Below are 15,535 nucleotides of genomic sequence, written 5' to 3' on the forward strand. Positions count from 1 at the left end.
GTATCATCCGCCGACGGCCAAGTGTAATTACCCGTCACACGGTTCCACATGACCCAATTGCGCCGACTTCGAATGCTGGCGGTTCTGTGCTCCATCATCCCTACAGCCTTGCCGCAGCAATCATGGCCACCATGGTCCGGGGGCTTTAGCAATGCCCGTTGAGTCCACCTTGAAGCTGCAAGGTCTAGGCTCGCCGCCGCCGCCGCCGATCTGTCCAAGCACAAGAGCGCAAAAGCCGGATGTGTGAGAGCCCTGGCATCCCATGTAGGCCGGGTACACCTTTCGTGATCCAAAGAAGGCTGATTCTGAGTCATGTCATTTTGAATCCCTTTCCCAGGTGTAGGCTTACCTTGGAAAAAACAAAACAAAAAACACTGCATCTCCATCTCGGGTTCCACGGCTAAAAAACAATCCTTCGCAATGCAGCTTACCAACGAGCAGAAGGAAGTCCTCCAAGGCGCAAAGTCAACCACGGCTTCTGCAAAAGATCTGTCGACTCTGAAGATCAACGGTGGCAGACTGATGTCGTCGCTCCATGAGTCATGTGAATTCGGAAAGGCGCATCCCTATGGGACGTGAGTGGGAGTCTATCGCATTCCATCACAGCATGCTGAAGTGTTCTCAGACACGAGACAGAAACCGGCATGGCGCGTCTAGCTCTCAGTGCCGCTGATAAAGCCGTTCGACAGTGGTTCGTGCAAGAAGCAAAATCTCTGGGCTGCAACATCACAATCGATCAAATGGGCAACATTTTCGCTGTCCGACCTGGGAAGAATTCAACCGCGCCTCCCGTCATGATGGGCTCGCACTTGGATACACAGCCCACGGGCGGGAGGTACGATGGAATACTCGGTGTTCTAGCTGGTCTGGAGGTTTTGAGGACGCTCCATGAAAGTGGCTATCAGACTGAAGGAAGTATTGGGGTCGTCAACTGGACCAAGTGAGTCCCACCACGAAGCCTTCAAGTGTACACCCTAACGCAGTATCCGTACAGTGAGGAAGGTGCCCGATTCCCCATCATCACCGTCTCTTCAGGCATCTGGTCCGGTGCCGTATCATTTGAAACCGCTTGGAACTGCCAGGAAGTCACCCCAAGCCGGGATGGCCACCGATGCACCATGAAAGAAGAACTAGAACACATCGGCTTCTTGGGCAGCACTCCCGCGTCACACGAATCCCAGCCTATCGCCGCACATTTCGAGCTCCACATCGAACAAGGTCCTATTCTGGAGGATGAGAGACGCAAAATTGGAGTTGTCAGTGGCGGACAGGCTTACAAATGGTTCGAAGTGGTTGTTCAAGGTAGAGACAGTCACGCTGGCACAACGCCTATGGCTGCAAGAAAAGACTCCGTTCTGGCTGCTGCCAAGATGATCGTTGAGTCGAACAAAATCGCAAGAGCGCATTCCGGATTGATCACAACTGGACTTGTCGAGACGAACCCGGGGAGTATCAACACCACAGCGCACACTGCCCGCTTCACTCTCGATATGCGACATCCTTCGGACAGCGTACTTGCACACATCGAAGACGAATGCCGGAGGACGTTCAGCAGGATCGCCGTGGAGGACAGTGAGCGAGGGGTGTCGCTGGAATGGCGACAATTGGCCGCTAACCCGGCAGTCACATTCCATCAAGATTGCATTGCCGTGATCGAACACGCCGCGGAAGAGACAGTCGCAGATCTGCCAAAGACTGCTGAAGACGGGAAATTGTGGAAACACATGGTCAGTGGTGCGGGCCACGACAGTTTCCATACCAGTCGAAGATGTCCGACAGGCATGATCTTTACGCCAACGAGAGAAGGACTGTCACACACGCCGACTGAATACTGCAGTCCTGAAGAGTGTGCACTTGGTGCGCAGGTGCTGCTTGGAGCAGTGCTGAGGTACGATAGGTTGCGAGCGGGGAGGGGAATGCTCGCTTGAAAAGAGCTCATCTTGAGGGAGCGTAAATGAAAACTTGGGATTCTTCTGCAATGAAGTCTAAAGAGCTAGATCTGATATCTTAGGAGCCGGGTTACATCGTCCACCAGGCACGTATGGCTGGAATAGAATCTGAAGATCTGGGACACCAGTCAGGTTGATTTGGTCAATAACAACATGAACGCCCCACGACGCATATTCGAAGATGGCAGGCCCCTCTGATCTCCTCATTGCCCAGCTGTCACACCCAGGATTCTCCAGGTCTCGGGCGAGGTAACGGATGGAGACTATGGTGCTGAGAGTGGAGCTCTCGGATATCGACCGGGCGAGGCTCCGTTCAAGTTGGCCGTTGATAAGGACCATCCGATTTCCATGTCGGCCAAGTTGATAACGCCCCACGACAAACATCTTCGGATTCACGCTCATGAAGGCGGATTATCGTCGGTATGAGTGATCTATGGGTCCTTGTTTTCTGCTAAGCTCCACGAATGGTCCTTTATATGGCGAGTGATGAATGCTACTTGTTCGAAGCCTGGGTTTGCTCGAACCGTACCGACGTCTCATCGAGAATGGCATTTGCAATGTCAACAGTCTTCGCCGGGATGGGTCTACCTCTGGTTGCACTTCTCTGTGCAGTCATGTCCCTGGCTGCAGTCCTGATATATCGACTCTTCTTTGCGCCATTGTCCAAATTTCCCGGCCCGAAGATCACAGCAGTGACGCAGCTATGGATGATGTATCACGAATTCAAGGGCGACAGAACCCTTCAAATCGACAAGCTCCATTCCCGCTATGGACCAGTGGTGCGAGTCTCGCCGGAGGAACTCTCGTTCAACAACTACGAAGGCTTGCGGGAGATTTATGGGAGCAAGTCGACTTTCTCCAAGAGCTCGTTTTACGACCTATTCGTATACTACAATACGCGGAACACTTTCACCAGTCTAGACAAGCCCAGCGTGCGTTCTCCTCGTTACCCATCCGCTTTACTCGATGTACTCATCCTTGACCATCCAGCACTCGGCCAAGAAGAGGCTGGTCGCAGATCGATACTCCAAGAGCTACGTGATGCAGCCGACTGTGGCGGACAAGGTACGCGAGCACGCTTCGGCGTTCATGAAGCAAGTGTCGACTCAAGGGCCCGTTCTCGATGTTTACACCTGGCTACACTATTATGCACTTGAGTATGCAGAAAGAACTTTCCCAGCTCGTGTAAGCTGCCATTCTGACCTCTGCCAGCGCCGTCACAAACCATCTGTACGGAATCTATGGCACACGGACACTGTCGACGCCGGAACACAGAGGGATTGTTTATGATCTCTCCGGCGTCAAGCACCGCACACGGCTGTACATGCTACACTACTTCGGCTGGGTCATGTCGCTGAAAACGCAGCTGACGCGGGCCATGCGCACGCTCAGCGGCCAGGGCACGGCGTTCCACGTCCGCGGCAACCGGCTGAACGCCTACGGCGAAGACAGCGTCTCGTCTTTCCGTCGCGACCAGACCGCCAAAGACACCGTCTCGACATGCGCGAAACTCTTCGGCCAGATCCCCGACCACGAGCCCGCCATCGCCGCCGAATGCATGGACCACCTGGTCGCGGGCGTCGACACGACCGGCGACGCCATGTGCATCCTGATGTGGCGGATCTCGACGCCCGAATACTCGCACGTGCAGGAAACGCTCTTCCGCGAGCTCTCGAGCGTCAAGGACGCCTTCGACCCCGCGACGCGGACCGCGCCCATCGCTGCCCTCGACAAACTCCCCTACCTCGACGCCGTGATCCACGAGGCCATGCGCTGGCGTCCACCGGTGCCCATGACGCTCTTCCGCGTCGTGCCCCCCGCGGGCGCCGTGATCTCGGGCCACGCCGTGCCCCCGGGGACCACGGTCGGGTGCCAGTCGTACAGCCTGCACCGGGTGGCAGAGGTCTTCCCGGACCCGGACCTCTTCGACCCCACGAGGTGGCTGACCGCGGACGCGGCGCGGCTGGCCGCCATGCGCAACCACTTCTGGCCCTTCAGCTCCGGCGGGCGCATGTGCCTGGGCCACAACCTCGCCATGGTCGAGATGAAGCTCATCGTCGCCGCCGTTTACATGCACTACACGACGCGGGTGACGCCGGGGGTCACCGAGGAGAGTATGCGCATGGACGACCAGCTGACGAGCGGCGTGCCGTACGCGCTGAGTTGTCCGTTGGAATTTGTTGCGCGATGATCGACGGTCGACTCGGGGTTATGGACCTTAGCCAAAATATTAGATTCAAAAATGCAGAATCAATCTTTTCGTAAGTTCGAACAATGGATCTCTCAAGATGTATAAAGGCCTCAAATTACCGCTGAGTCTTGGGTAGTCAAGGCTGGGGCAGCTTGACCCTCCTGGACTGCCTTTCGGAAATCCACACGTCTTCAAAACAAAAAGGCGTGCATCATGTCCCCGGCGTTCATCCATCTATAAACAAACTATCCCCCCTGACTAGGGGCCGTGGAACGCCCAACTCCTCTCAGGGAGCTGCAGATTCACCTTCCTGACCTCGAATCGCGATCTAAAGAGATACCATAGATGATCGGAAATAGAGTCTACCACTAAGACACAATAACCTGAAAAGATTGCGCACGGGCATAGAGTCCCCTCCTTTCGTTCTAGGCAAAAGACATGCATTCTTTGGAAAGTCAATTTTCCGTGGGAAATTTTACAATATTGGAATTTGTTTGGAGCCCGACATCATCGATTTTCGACCATCTTCTCGCCGGCCAGGATCGTCGTCGCTTGAGTCTCGGCATCAACATGTTGGATCTTGGCGGCCTCGAGCAGTTCCATGTTTATAATCTGTGTCAAGTTGCATTAGTACCACTTTCCCGCGGTCGAAAAGCAGAGGAGTATTAGTGTCCCTTATTGCCGGGTAAAAACTCACCGGCCCCACAAACGTCTTTCTCTTGCCAGAGAACCACATGATGACGATGATCAAGGCACAGCCGGCCACGACGACGGAAACGTAGTTCATGTCCTCGACCTCGGCGGGCAGGAAAGTGGGCAGACAGAACAACACCGTGTACAAGGAGACCCAGCACATGCAGAAGAGGTTGCAGAAGGGGCCGAAGACCTTGCCCAGATTGAACTGGCGTGTGTGGGGAAGGACTTTGTCCCGGCCTCGGAAGAAGACGATGCCTTGCGGGATCGCGTAGGTGACGTTGAGGGAGAGGATCGACATCGAGATGAAACTGTTGAAGGCGGTCGTGGAACCCACGTAGATCGCCCCGTAGCAGGCGACGAACACACTCGACGCGATCGTGGCATTCACGGGCATTTGGAGCGTGGGGCTGATCTTCGCAAAGGTGGGTGAGTAGGGAAGGCCGTTGTCGCGGGCAAAGGCCCAGGTCAGACGGCCCGTGGCGGCCACGACGCTGACGACGGAGCCGAAGTAGATGACCAGAAGCCACACGGCGAGGAACGTGGCGCCCGAGCGGTTGTTCAACGCCTGCTGATAGACCTCGAGGATGGGGAAGGTGGAAGAGGCAACGGCGTCGAGGTCGTTGGTCGAGAAGAGGAATGCCAAAGTCCACGGGGTGACGCTGAGGGCTGAGATGCCCAGGCTGAGCATCATCGTTCTGGGGACGCCTTTGCCCGGGTTTGGGATTTCCTGGGTCCTGTCAGCTTGGAGCTCAAAGTCATACCCTTTGCAGTCACTGCCAAACACTTGCCTCTGCGATATGGGACGCCCCGTCCGTGGCAATGTACGCGTACATGCACGTTCCCACTCCCAGAATGAAAGAGACCCCGTCACTCCACCCAGTGACGTTGACAACTTGGGTGAAAACGACCTCGGCGGGCTGTTTGGTGTCGCTGGCCGCAAGGACCGTGATGAAGAAGACAATGCAGCCAGAAACACTGATCAGAAAGAATCCAATCTCCGTCTTCGGTAGTTGTCGGGGGAAGAGCACGACGACGCCGGTCGCGAGCGCCTGGTACAAGATGTACATCAAGTAGATCTGCCACTGAGTGGCGACATAGTCCGCGTGCCAGAAACCGGCGATTGCGGCCGTGATCTGGGCGCAGACGATGGTGGCGCTGGCCGTGAAGAGGCAGTAGGCAATGACGGAGAGCCAGCCCATGACAAAGGCAACGCTCGCCCGACTTTTCTCGGATGACACCATGAATGCGAAATGGTATTGCCCTCCAGTGGAGGGATACGCAGAACTCAGCTCCGCGAGTCCGGCAGCTATAGCGTATTGTCAGCTCACATTCAGCACCAACGGGTTGCGCTGTCTCAAGGTGAACCTACTGATAATCGAACAGGCCACCGTGGCGACTATCAGGCCCCAAAATACATATGGGCCCCCTCCGGCCAGCAACGGGTACGGGAATGTTGCTGAATACCCGATCCATGCGCTCGTCAGGAGGAACGCGATGGCCAATGTGGACAGCGTAGAGAACTGTCGGGGAAGCTCTCCCTTGTGGCCCTGGGCTCGGAGTTCGAGCTCGTCTGCGGACAGGATAGCATCCTGGAAGTTCGGTGGCTGTGCCGAGTGTTCTTTGAGAGAGGGTGGTGAGTCGCTCATCTTGGCTCGAATTGAAGGAGCAGAATGGACCTATTCAGTCGAAGAAAAGAAGGGGGAATAAGAAATTGAAAGGGTGAGGCGGTTGGTTTGGCATGGATACTTGATTTCTATACCTTCTATATGCCCTTACCTGTATTGAGGTCTGCTGCTGGGTTTAGTATGCGGTGGAAACGGCAGAGTATTGTGATAGCCAATCAGGAGATCCCAACTCACGAGGCTGTCGGCGTCCAGATACCGCTTGTTATCCGCCGTCACGGGAAGATATCAGGGGCGAGCCTTATCTGACCCAACACCTTATAGGCGCTTATCTCGCCGAGTGTTCTGAGGCTCATGGCGATGATGGCGGCATCTTGATAAGAATTCTCTTTGCCGGTTCCATGGGGTCTGTGCGCGGGGCAGGTAGAAGGACCTGCTGTTGAAGATGCTTGTGAGGATCTCTTGCGATTGCTGCCAAAAGGAACTTCGATCAAACGACAACCTGCTTAATACCTCCTGAGAGACCTGCGTGGCAGAGTTCAGGAGAAGTCTTCTGAAGCCGCCATCACAGCACAACCTAGAACAGGAGGAGTCTCTACTGTTAAGGGTGTAAGTATGACATGAATTCTCAGGCGAAGGAATCTATGTAACTAGTCGTGGCGCGATTGGCGCGATAGAAGGGTGTGCGCTCAGCCTCGTGTGGGGTATTCAGCCTTATGCGGAGTCGCCTCGATGGTGGGCACTGGCTTGTAATAAACGATCAGACACGGCCTGAGACTAGATACGGAGAACCTTGCTTGGTATGCTATCTCAGCCAAGAGCATTTTCATCAAGAGCTCTACCAGCTTTCTTCTGAGCTACAGGCCTATGCACAGTCTGGCTCGAGCATTCACTACTCCTCGTTGCCTCAAGGCTATCCACACCGGTCCCTACCAGACACCGTTGTGCCCCTCACACGTTTTCCATCGTCCAATATTCACCCACTGCTTGAAAGGACCTCCTGCTCAATTGCCCCTTAACCCACCACATAGCCAGCTTAAGCACATAAGCGCCCAAGCACGCTCTAGTTTCATCGCTTACAACCACCCTGTCCACGAAAGGAAAAAGATGACCACAGCCACTTCGCAAGAAGAAAAGCCGTGGCACGCCCACTTCCCCGCCCCGCGAGAAACAGATCCCCAAGCCATCACACGCGAAGACCTCTTAGAGCGCTTCCGGCAGGGTCAGAGCGGAGGGCGGGATTTCCTGCTCGTGGATCTGAGGCGGAATGATCATGCAGTAGGGACCCCCCTTTCATTTTTTCTTCTTCTTTTTCTGAGCAAGGTTTTCGGGCTCCTCTTCCGGCGGGTGCTGCGTGGATGGTAAGGCAAACAGAAAGCGAGAAGGGGTGCTCAGGATAAGAGAAGTATTCCACATGCGGGCCGATATGGAAAGGACATGAAGTCCATTCCTACTTCGATTATACGGGGGAAGACACCATCCTCCAGCCCAGGCTCTGGGAAGATACGTTCAATCCACCCTCTCCCAGTGAAGGACTCAGATGGACGCGAGTGGATGGACAAGCGAATCTCTCAGCCCCCCCATCCTATCCCCTCCAGCAATTTTCCTTTCTTTGTTCAGTCAGAGCCGACTCTAACTCAAGCCCTCCACCACCGTAGGGCGGCACCATCAAGCACTCCATAAACCTCCCCGCGCAGACCCTCTACTTCTCCCTCGCGCCACTGTACAATCTGTGCACGGCAGCCAACATCCCGCTGGTGATTTTCTATTGCGGGAGCTCGCGCGGTCGCGGAAGCAGAGCAGCCGGCTGGCTGGCTGATTATATCGCTGACCAAGGCCAAAAAAAGGCTACGACGCTCCGGAGTGTGATCCTCAAGGGCGGAATCAAGGGGTGGGTGGATGGCGGGGACGAATATACGCAGTGGATGGACGCATTTGAAGCTGAGGCGTGGAAGAAGGGAGACGGCCAGTGAGAGATGGACTTGGGAAAGTGCCCGGTGCTTAGTGTATATAGGAGGAATCTCTCTGGCCGCTGTATCTGTTCCCAAACCCCTTCCCTCAAAAGAGCAAAAACTTAACACGAAGCAGCTCAACTCTGGTTCGTGCTAAGCGAAACTCGCCCCCGGAAGGGGTTGGTTTTTCTCGGCCGGTTTTACTACGGGTAATATATAAGTTGAGTCGGAGGAGGTCGGAGGAGGAGGAGGAGGGGGTTCGAATCGAAGACCTGATGCCTGCTAACCCGGTGTTAGTTTGACCCGACAGGACCTAGATGAATACTGGGAGGCTATCGGATTCGAACTCGATTTTCGCCCTTGTCGAGGTAAGGGGGTCTTTGTGTGACAGAACTTGGGGAAAGTAACATGATAAAGACGTGAATTGAATTCTGTGTGCATGTTTGGGTGGGTGGGTATCCTTTTGGACCGCACCCGGTCGGTGGTGGTGGTGGTGGTGGTGGTGGTGGGCGCAAGGCTGAACAACATATTAACACCGAGTAGGTACATCTCCATCACCGCATTCGAGGCTGTCGGTTCAACACAAGTCCCGAGTACCATGTATATAGTTGGCTATGAACGTCAAATGTCAAAACCGAAGATGGGCTGCCACCCAATTCTCTGAACAATTCCCATGGCGGAGACACCCATTCCTCTGACGACATGTCCAGGGTCACGCGCCGTTGGCAATCCCACCCTCCTGCCTTCGACGCTCCCGTTCACGCTGATACTCATACGTCCCTTTCAGACTCTGTTCCCTGCCGATGGCAGGACCGCGCGCCGCCTTCTCCAGGATACAATCCTCAATCTCGTCAAACCCCTCGGTCAAGCCGACCCGGGCCGCAAACTGGTCAAAATCCGCGCCCTCCAGGCCAAGGCTCTTCACATGCCCTTCCTCGATCTCCACGAGCACCGGCTTCCCCAGCACCTCGGCCCGGCAACTGAGGTTCCACATGTCCTGCACCAGACCGGCGAGCCGTTGCTGGAAATCTGCCCTGGGGTATTTGTCGGCCAGGTGCTCGAGTCGGCGGCTTTGCGACTGGGCAGATGCGTCGGCGGCGACGGAGAATTCGTGGAGAGTGTCGATGCGCAGCTGGGTCCAGTCGGGGTGCTCGAGACCTATATCTTCGTCCTGCCGCAAGCGGAAGAGGTTGTTGACCATCTCTGCTGTTTCGTCGTTGTGATGAGGAGTAGGGGGAGTATGGGGAGCATCGCCATTGAGCGACTCGTCGAGGTTGAAGTTGTAGCCCCACGCAAAACGGTCCTCGAGCTTGGGCAGACACTCGACGGTCCCATTTTGGCCACGCAGTCGTAACGATTCGAGGCCCGCCTGCAGCATGAATTCGCAGGCGACGTCCATCCAGATGTCGCTCGGACCCTGGTTTGTAAAGTCGACGAAGCAAGCCGAAATGGCCATGAATCGAGGCAGCAGGGAGAAGAGCAAGGGCCCTCTCGTATGCTGAGGCGCTCGAGATGCGTGGTGGGAACTTCTCGAGTGCCATGCGCTGTATATCTGCTGCTCCAAGTCCCAGGCCGGCCCCTGGTCGGCTTGCTCAACCACCGTGAACCCTTCGCCACCTCTGCGTGGATCCCTCTCGCGTCGGGCGAGCCATCTTCGACGAGCCATTAGATCGCTCATTGCGCGGCTGTCAAGCGCGGCCGACACGTCCTCCGTTAAACGGTCTGTAGAGATGACTGGGGAGTAATGGCACAGCAGCAGGATGAGGACTCGCAGAATCTCGAGCCTGAAATTGAACTCTGGGGATTGCTCGTATGAGGGATGGTTGTGTTTGAAGACTTCAAGAAAAGATTCAAAGATGGCCAGCACGCGTCGCGGCTCAGGCCCTGCCCTTTCATCTTGAAAGCCGCCCCGCGACAAGACGCTCAGTTGAGCCTCGATGGCCTGGAACAGCGTGTATTCCAGCACCATGAGATCCACGTCGAGCTGGATCTCGGAGTCTGCGCAGCGGGTGTCCATTGCGTGATTTCGTCAGTGAAGTTCCCCAGGGTCTTCCAATAAGCGCGACCCTCAAGGGCCGATTTTGGAATCAAGAGTCAAAGAGTGAGTGACCTGGCGCTGGCTCCTTCGTGGTGCGCATGTGCGAGCGAGGTCTCGCCCCCTTGGAGGTGAACAAGATGCGACGGGCGATGATCCCTGCGTCATCGCCTTGTTTCAGCGGCAACCTTGATGGTAACGGAAGTTGCCAGTGATTCGACGACCCCATGCTTCTGTGGCTGAAAGTTGTAGATGTGTACGAGAAACAGAGACGAGGATAATGGGAAGTAGAGGTGTGGGAGAAGAGGCTCGCTAGGCCTTGTTTCGCCCGCGTGGGCATTTTCCTCACCGCCACTCGCTCGTCTGTTGGAGAGCTTCTACAGACACCAACCGATGGGGGAAAAGAACGTGTCAAGTCGGAAGATTGAGATGAGGGGCTGCAAATAGACACACTCTGAATGAGTTTCAACATTCTCGCTCAAAGACGCCATCGCTATGCAACCAGACCTGGGGGTATATCTATATGCAGTTCATCGTGAGTGCTCGCCAGAGACCCAGTACAGTTCGTGGAACATATCTTCGTCATCTCCTCTTCCCCTTTGCGCCCTTGACACCTTTGACCTGGGTTACCGGAGCGGCATGGTTTTCTTCCTTGATGTGGTTGAACAACCGCGTTTTGGAAGGAAACTCGGCCTTGCATACCACACATTGAAACTCTGCTGCAGCCTTGTCGGATTGTTCAGCCGCCTTCTGCGCAGCCTTTCTTGCCTTTTTCTGTTTCGCTTTGCCGATTTTAGGCTGTGCTGTCGTCTCGTGGTCAGATGTTAGAGGAGTGCCTGAGAGACTGACATCGTCAAATGCTGCAGATATTTTCTCCAAAGGCTCTTCTCCCAGTCGTCGCTCTATGTCCGATCTGGGAGCATAGTCATCATCCTCCGAGGCCTCAGATGTCTCGTGGTCGCCCTCCGCTTTTGCAGTGCCGTTTTCCTGCGGCTGCACCTCTCCGCTATGTGACTCGTCTTCAGGGATGTCAGGCTTCTGATGAGTCAAGCGCGCTTGTTCATTGTGGACTTCGTCCCCATCGGCGGCCACGTCGTTGTGGAACCTTGCGGTATGGGCATTTTCCAGATCCAACTCTACACCCTCCTCGCGCATCTCCTTTTTCAGTTGTTTTAATAGCTTGATATGCTTTTTGCTCTTCTCATGAGCTTTGAATTGTGCCTCGCTCTTGAAAGTCTTGTCGCAGACGACACAGTCGTACTCATGTTCCTCCAAATCGGATTCGCTTGAGAAGCCCCCTTCATGTTCGTCTTTCGACCTTGACTTGGCCCAGTCAGCAACCGCCTCAGCGCCAGTGGCCTCAAACTTTGCTTGTTGGGCTGCCCTTGACCGTGCCGCTTGTGCCGCGGTGGCCTCTCGAAGGGCCCTTTGCCGTTCAGCTTCCGACTTCTGGTTGTTTTGCACGCGGGGGTCCCGTTTCCGGACAAAAGCCACCAACGAGCGGACCGCTTCATTGTATTCTTGGACAGCCTCGTCCCGAATCTTTTTGTTCTCTTTCTCCATCAAGCGTCTTATCCGCCTGTCTGGCGCATCCGATAACTTGTATTGATCTTTCCAGGAATAACTCTTCTTGGTTGCAAACCCACTCCATGCGGCGTAGAATGGACGAACCGCGTCCTCATAATCATCGTCCTTCAGCCCAAACTCGGGATAGTCCATTGGTTCTTCATCCTCCCATTGACAGGCAATGTCCTCCTCTTTCGCTAGCTGCTTAAAGAAGTCGTTCAGACCACCGTAGAAGCCGCTAGGCGCATTGCTATATTCCAGTCGACCATTGAACTTCATCATCAATTTCAGCACTTCCTCGGTGGTCGTCATCCGAATGTTGTAGAAGAATGCATCTGGCGTCGGGCCAGCTGCCTGGTCTCCGCGCAGAAGGATATCTCGGTGAGAGTCATACCAAGCTCGCTCTTGAGGGTCGGAGAGGACTTCGTAGGCGGACTGGATCTCTGCGAAAAGTCTCGTGGTCTCTTCGACATTCCCATAGTTTCGGTCGGGATGTAATTCGAGGGCCTTTCGCCGGTATGCTTTCTTGATTTCATCATCGGTCGCAGTTCTTTCGACGCCGAGGAGGTCATAGTAGTCGGCCTTGGCTGGGGCCTGCTCCTGGGCAGCGTTGCCGGAGGATTGTCGTTGACCCATGGCTGAGGGAGGGGATATTTTCCCCGAGTTCAAGAGAGTGGTTCAATGGAGCCAATCCATTCAAAAATCCATGAGCGTCATCCCACGACGCCTTAACGCCTCCACAGCCAACTGCACTTTTTAGCCCTAACGACGGAGAAATCTGGGCGGCGAAATTGTGGAATGGATCTCGAGCCTTGTGAGCCCACGAGCGACAGGCACAAATGCTTGGTATGGTGCGCCATTTACGAGTCATTCTAGCCTCGCTTAACTCTGGCCTTGCCTGAAGGGTCGAGGCTGAACAGCGGACCGTCACGTGGAGAGGCTGCCCAGCCAATTGACACCCACAACGACGAAAACTCTGACGTTGGGTTTCGCTCCTTGAAGTCGCTGGTTGCAAGGGGCGCAGTCTCTGCTGTCATCTGTCACCCGGTAGCAGCCTATGGCACGGATCCTTTTCCCTCCCCGCGGTTTCTCATTTCCGACAAATCCCATATATGGCGCGTGGCAATTTTCACCGTCTGGGGTCGCGGAAGCAGAATGGATATTAATGTCACACTCCCCCCACGAAAGAGGCGCACATCCGGAGATGGGAAATAAGCACGCGACGACCTTAAGCCTCCTGCTACTCCTACCTTCTCAGGCTTCGTTCTACTTCGTCTCCCCTACACCACTAGAGAATGCCTCATAATGAAGTTCGGTCAGGACTTTGAAGCCGCCCTCGCCCGCGGCGAGTATCCTACGGACTGGGTGAACTCTGCGATCTCTTACAAGAAGCTTAAGAAATGCATCAAACGTGTGCAACAAGAACTCCTGAGCCTGGGGCTGGATAAAGATACGCTTGATGCTCTGTGGAAGCGCGTTGGCTCAGATGGTTCGGGCGCGGACGGAAGAACAACCGATAGCTACCTACAGTATACGGTCGAGGATGGTGAGAAGGTCAGCTTCACACCCAAGCTGACAATCGTCGTCGATCCTCGTGATGGCTCTCCCATGGACGCATGGCTAAGCCCCGATACCCGGAGGATCCTGCGTCGTCTTGCCAGATCGTCAAACCCTAGCATTGACCGCTACCAACGCCAGGACGAATCTCCTGATGGAAAACCCAGATTGCCCAATGAGTATTATTCAGGGTGGGACACCATGGACAAAAGAAATGGACAATCATTGGACAATGAGGAGGAGCGGCCTTTGAACACGGTGGAGGTGCCTTTGACCGCAGATTCAGAGTTCTTTCAAACTCTCCGGCGGGAATTGGCGTGTCTAGATGATCTGCAACAGGCCGAGTACGACCGCTTGAAGGAGGAAATCACTCGACTCGGCAGCGAGCTCCGCGCCTTGCGAGCTAGCAAGTCAAAACGGTCCAAGAAGGAGGTGGAAGTATGGCGGAAGGTTTTCGAGCTTTACTCTGACGCTGAAGTCTTCCTGTCTTCTCACGAGGTCGATGCTGGGGCTCGAGATGCGGCACATGCTCAAAAGCAGTTCCAAGTTTTCAACCAGTCTCTAGCTGCGCAACAGAAGAAGGACGTCCTGAAGCTTGGGCAAGAAGCGAATGGTGCTCTGTCTCGCTTCCTGCGGATCAACGTCAACCTTCTGCGGCTGATCCGATTCCAAGAAATCAACCGCATTGCTCTTAGCAAGATCATGAAAAAATTCGACAAGCGTACGGCCTTACACGCCAAAACCTCGGTGGCACGATCACTCACAAAAGCCTCGCCGTTCATGGTCGAGGATTTGGCCAAGGCTACGTGCTTCACCATCTCGGAAGAGGTGTTGAACATCATCCCGCAGCTCAATGACTACCTGTGCCCGATATGCTTTACCATCTCATGGAGACCCATTCGACTACGCTGTGGCCATTTGTTTTGCATCAGATGTATGGTTGTCCTGCAAAGGGAGGAGAAGGATCATTGCCCTCTATGTCGCGAGGAGGTTGTCATGGAGGCGACCGAAAGTAAGTCATTGCCATTCGATTTGACAACTTATCAGTAATATCCACCTAACTGTTTCTGCCAGAGAACATCGACAAAACGATGGTCAAGTTCCTCAAAGACAATTTCAAAGACGATGTGAAGGAAAAGCAGAGGCAGAACGAGATCGCAGCTGGGATCGACCAATGGGGAGCTGCTTATGAGCATGCTCAAATGCAGAAATGCGTTGTCATGTGAGGCAAACTCTGGTATCACCATGCCCTCTCTGCGCCATATTGCCTTGTTTATACCACCACCAGCCAGTGACGAAGCTTATGAGCAGTTGATAGATTAATCATACATTTTACACCGTGCCGAACCCCATCTGGCAAGAACATCTCCTGTGAATTCGCTCCAGCTGACACTGTTCCCTCTTGGCCAGAAAATATTTCCGAGCCGAGCCTTTATCAAATAGCTGCACGTCTTTATCAGCACGAGGCTCGCATGCCAGGATCATTCACCTGTACCGCCAACTTTTGGTTCACAACGGCCGGAGTATACCATGCCTAAACTGTAGAGCCATTTTCACTTTGCTTTCAGAGTTGAGCATTGCCACCTGGCCAGGGCATCGACGAGGCCGTTTTTGAACTGCCTTCTGCAGGCTTGGGCGCATTCTAAGCGTACCTTGAGGGCTGTCAGCAGAGCCCTAGGGGACGAAAGGATGATCATCCGTGGCAGCCTAGTGCTTGGCCTACTTCGAACCAGTTCTTGTTTCGATTGAGGCTAGTGGGGGATGAGTAGTCAATCCAACTGCCAGCCTGTTGGCACATTCTGCTCGGGTATTTTCTGCTTGTGGTGAACAGGAGCACCGCTTCTCCTCCGACTCCTGGTGGTATCTCGAAGAGAGCCAGAACCCAGCAATGTCATTCTAGTGCAGAGTCCTGATGTGTTTACCATTCTGTTCTATGACATTGAATTGTGGTTCCATATTGCTGCCGG

General features: G+C 54.5%; 4 protein-coding genes across 4 annotated transcripts; 2 read left to right on the forward strand and 2 right to left on the reverse strand.

Annotated features, from left to right (window-relative positions):
- Window positions 1–420: 420 nt before the first annotated feature.
- PV07_08005 (uncharacterized protein) lies at window positions 421–2,018 on the forward strand (the record flags this gene model as incomplete). Its single annotated transcript, XM_016395129.1, has 3 exons — window positions 421–575; window positions 626–940; window positions 995–2,018. 3 exons carry the CDS (start codon window positions 421–423, stop codon window positions 1,926–1,928), a joined length of 1,404 nt encoding a protein of 467 aa, XP_016248548.1. The 3' UTR covers window positions 1,929–2,018.
- Window positions 2,019–8,893: 6,875 nt separating this feature from the next.
- PV07_08006 (uncharacterized protein) lies at window positions 8,894–10,702 on the reverse strand. Its single transcript, XM_016395130.1, has one exon. The coding sequence runs from the start codon at window positions 10,425–10,427 to the stop codon at window positions 9,123–9,125; it is 1,305 nt and encodes a 434-aa protein (XP_016248549.1). The 5' UTR covers window positions 10,428–10,702; the 3' UTR covers window positions 8,894–9,122.
- A 77-nt stretch (window positions 10,703–10,779) lies between these two features.
- PV07_08007 (uncharacterized protein) lies at window positions 10,780–12,821 on the reverse strand. The gene has a single exon (XM_016395131.1). It carries the CDS (start codon window positions 12,645–12,647, stop codon window positions 11,028–11,030), a length of 1,620 nt encoding a protein of 539 aa, XP_016248550.1. The 5' UTR covers window positions 12,648–12,821; the 3' UTR covers window positions 10,780–11,027.
- A 211-nt stretch (window positions 12,822–13,032) lies between these two features.
- PV07_08008 (uncharacterized protein) lies at window positions 13,033–15,535 on the forward strand. The gene is made up of 2 exons (XM_016395132.1): window positions 13,033–14,580; window positions 14,643–15,535. Exons 1-2 carry the CDS (start codon window positions 13,317–13,319, stop codon window positions 14,792–14,794), a joined length of 1,416 nt encoding a protein of 471 aa, XP_016248551.1. The 5' UTR covers window positions 13,033–13,316; the 3' UTR covers window positions 14,795–15,535.

The sequence above is a fragment of the Cladophialophora immunda genome, assembly GCF_000835495.1.
Source record: "Cladophialophora immunda strain CBS 83496 unplaced genomic scaffold supercont1.4, whole genome shotgun sequence".
Taxonomy (NCBI): domain Eukaryota; kingdom Fungi; phylum Ascomycota; class Eurotiomycetes; order Chaetothyriales; family Herpotrichiellaceae; genus Cladophialophora; species Cladophialophora immunda.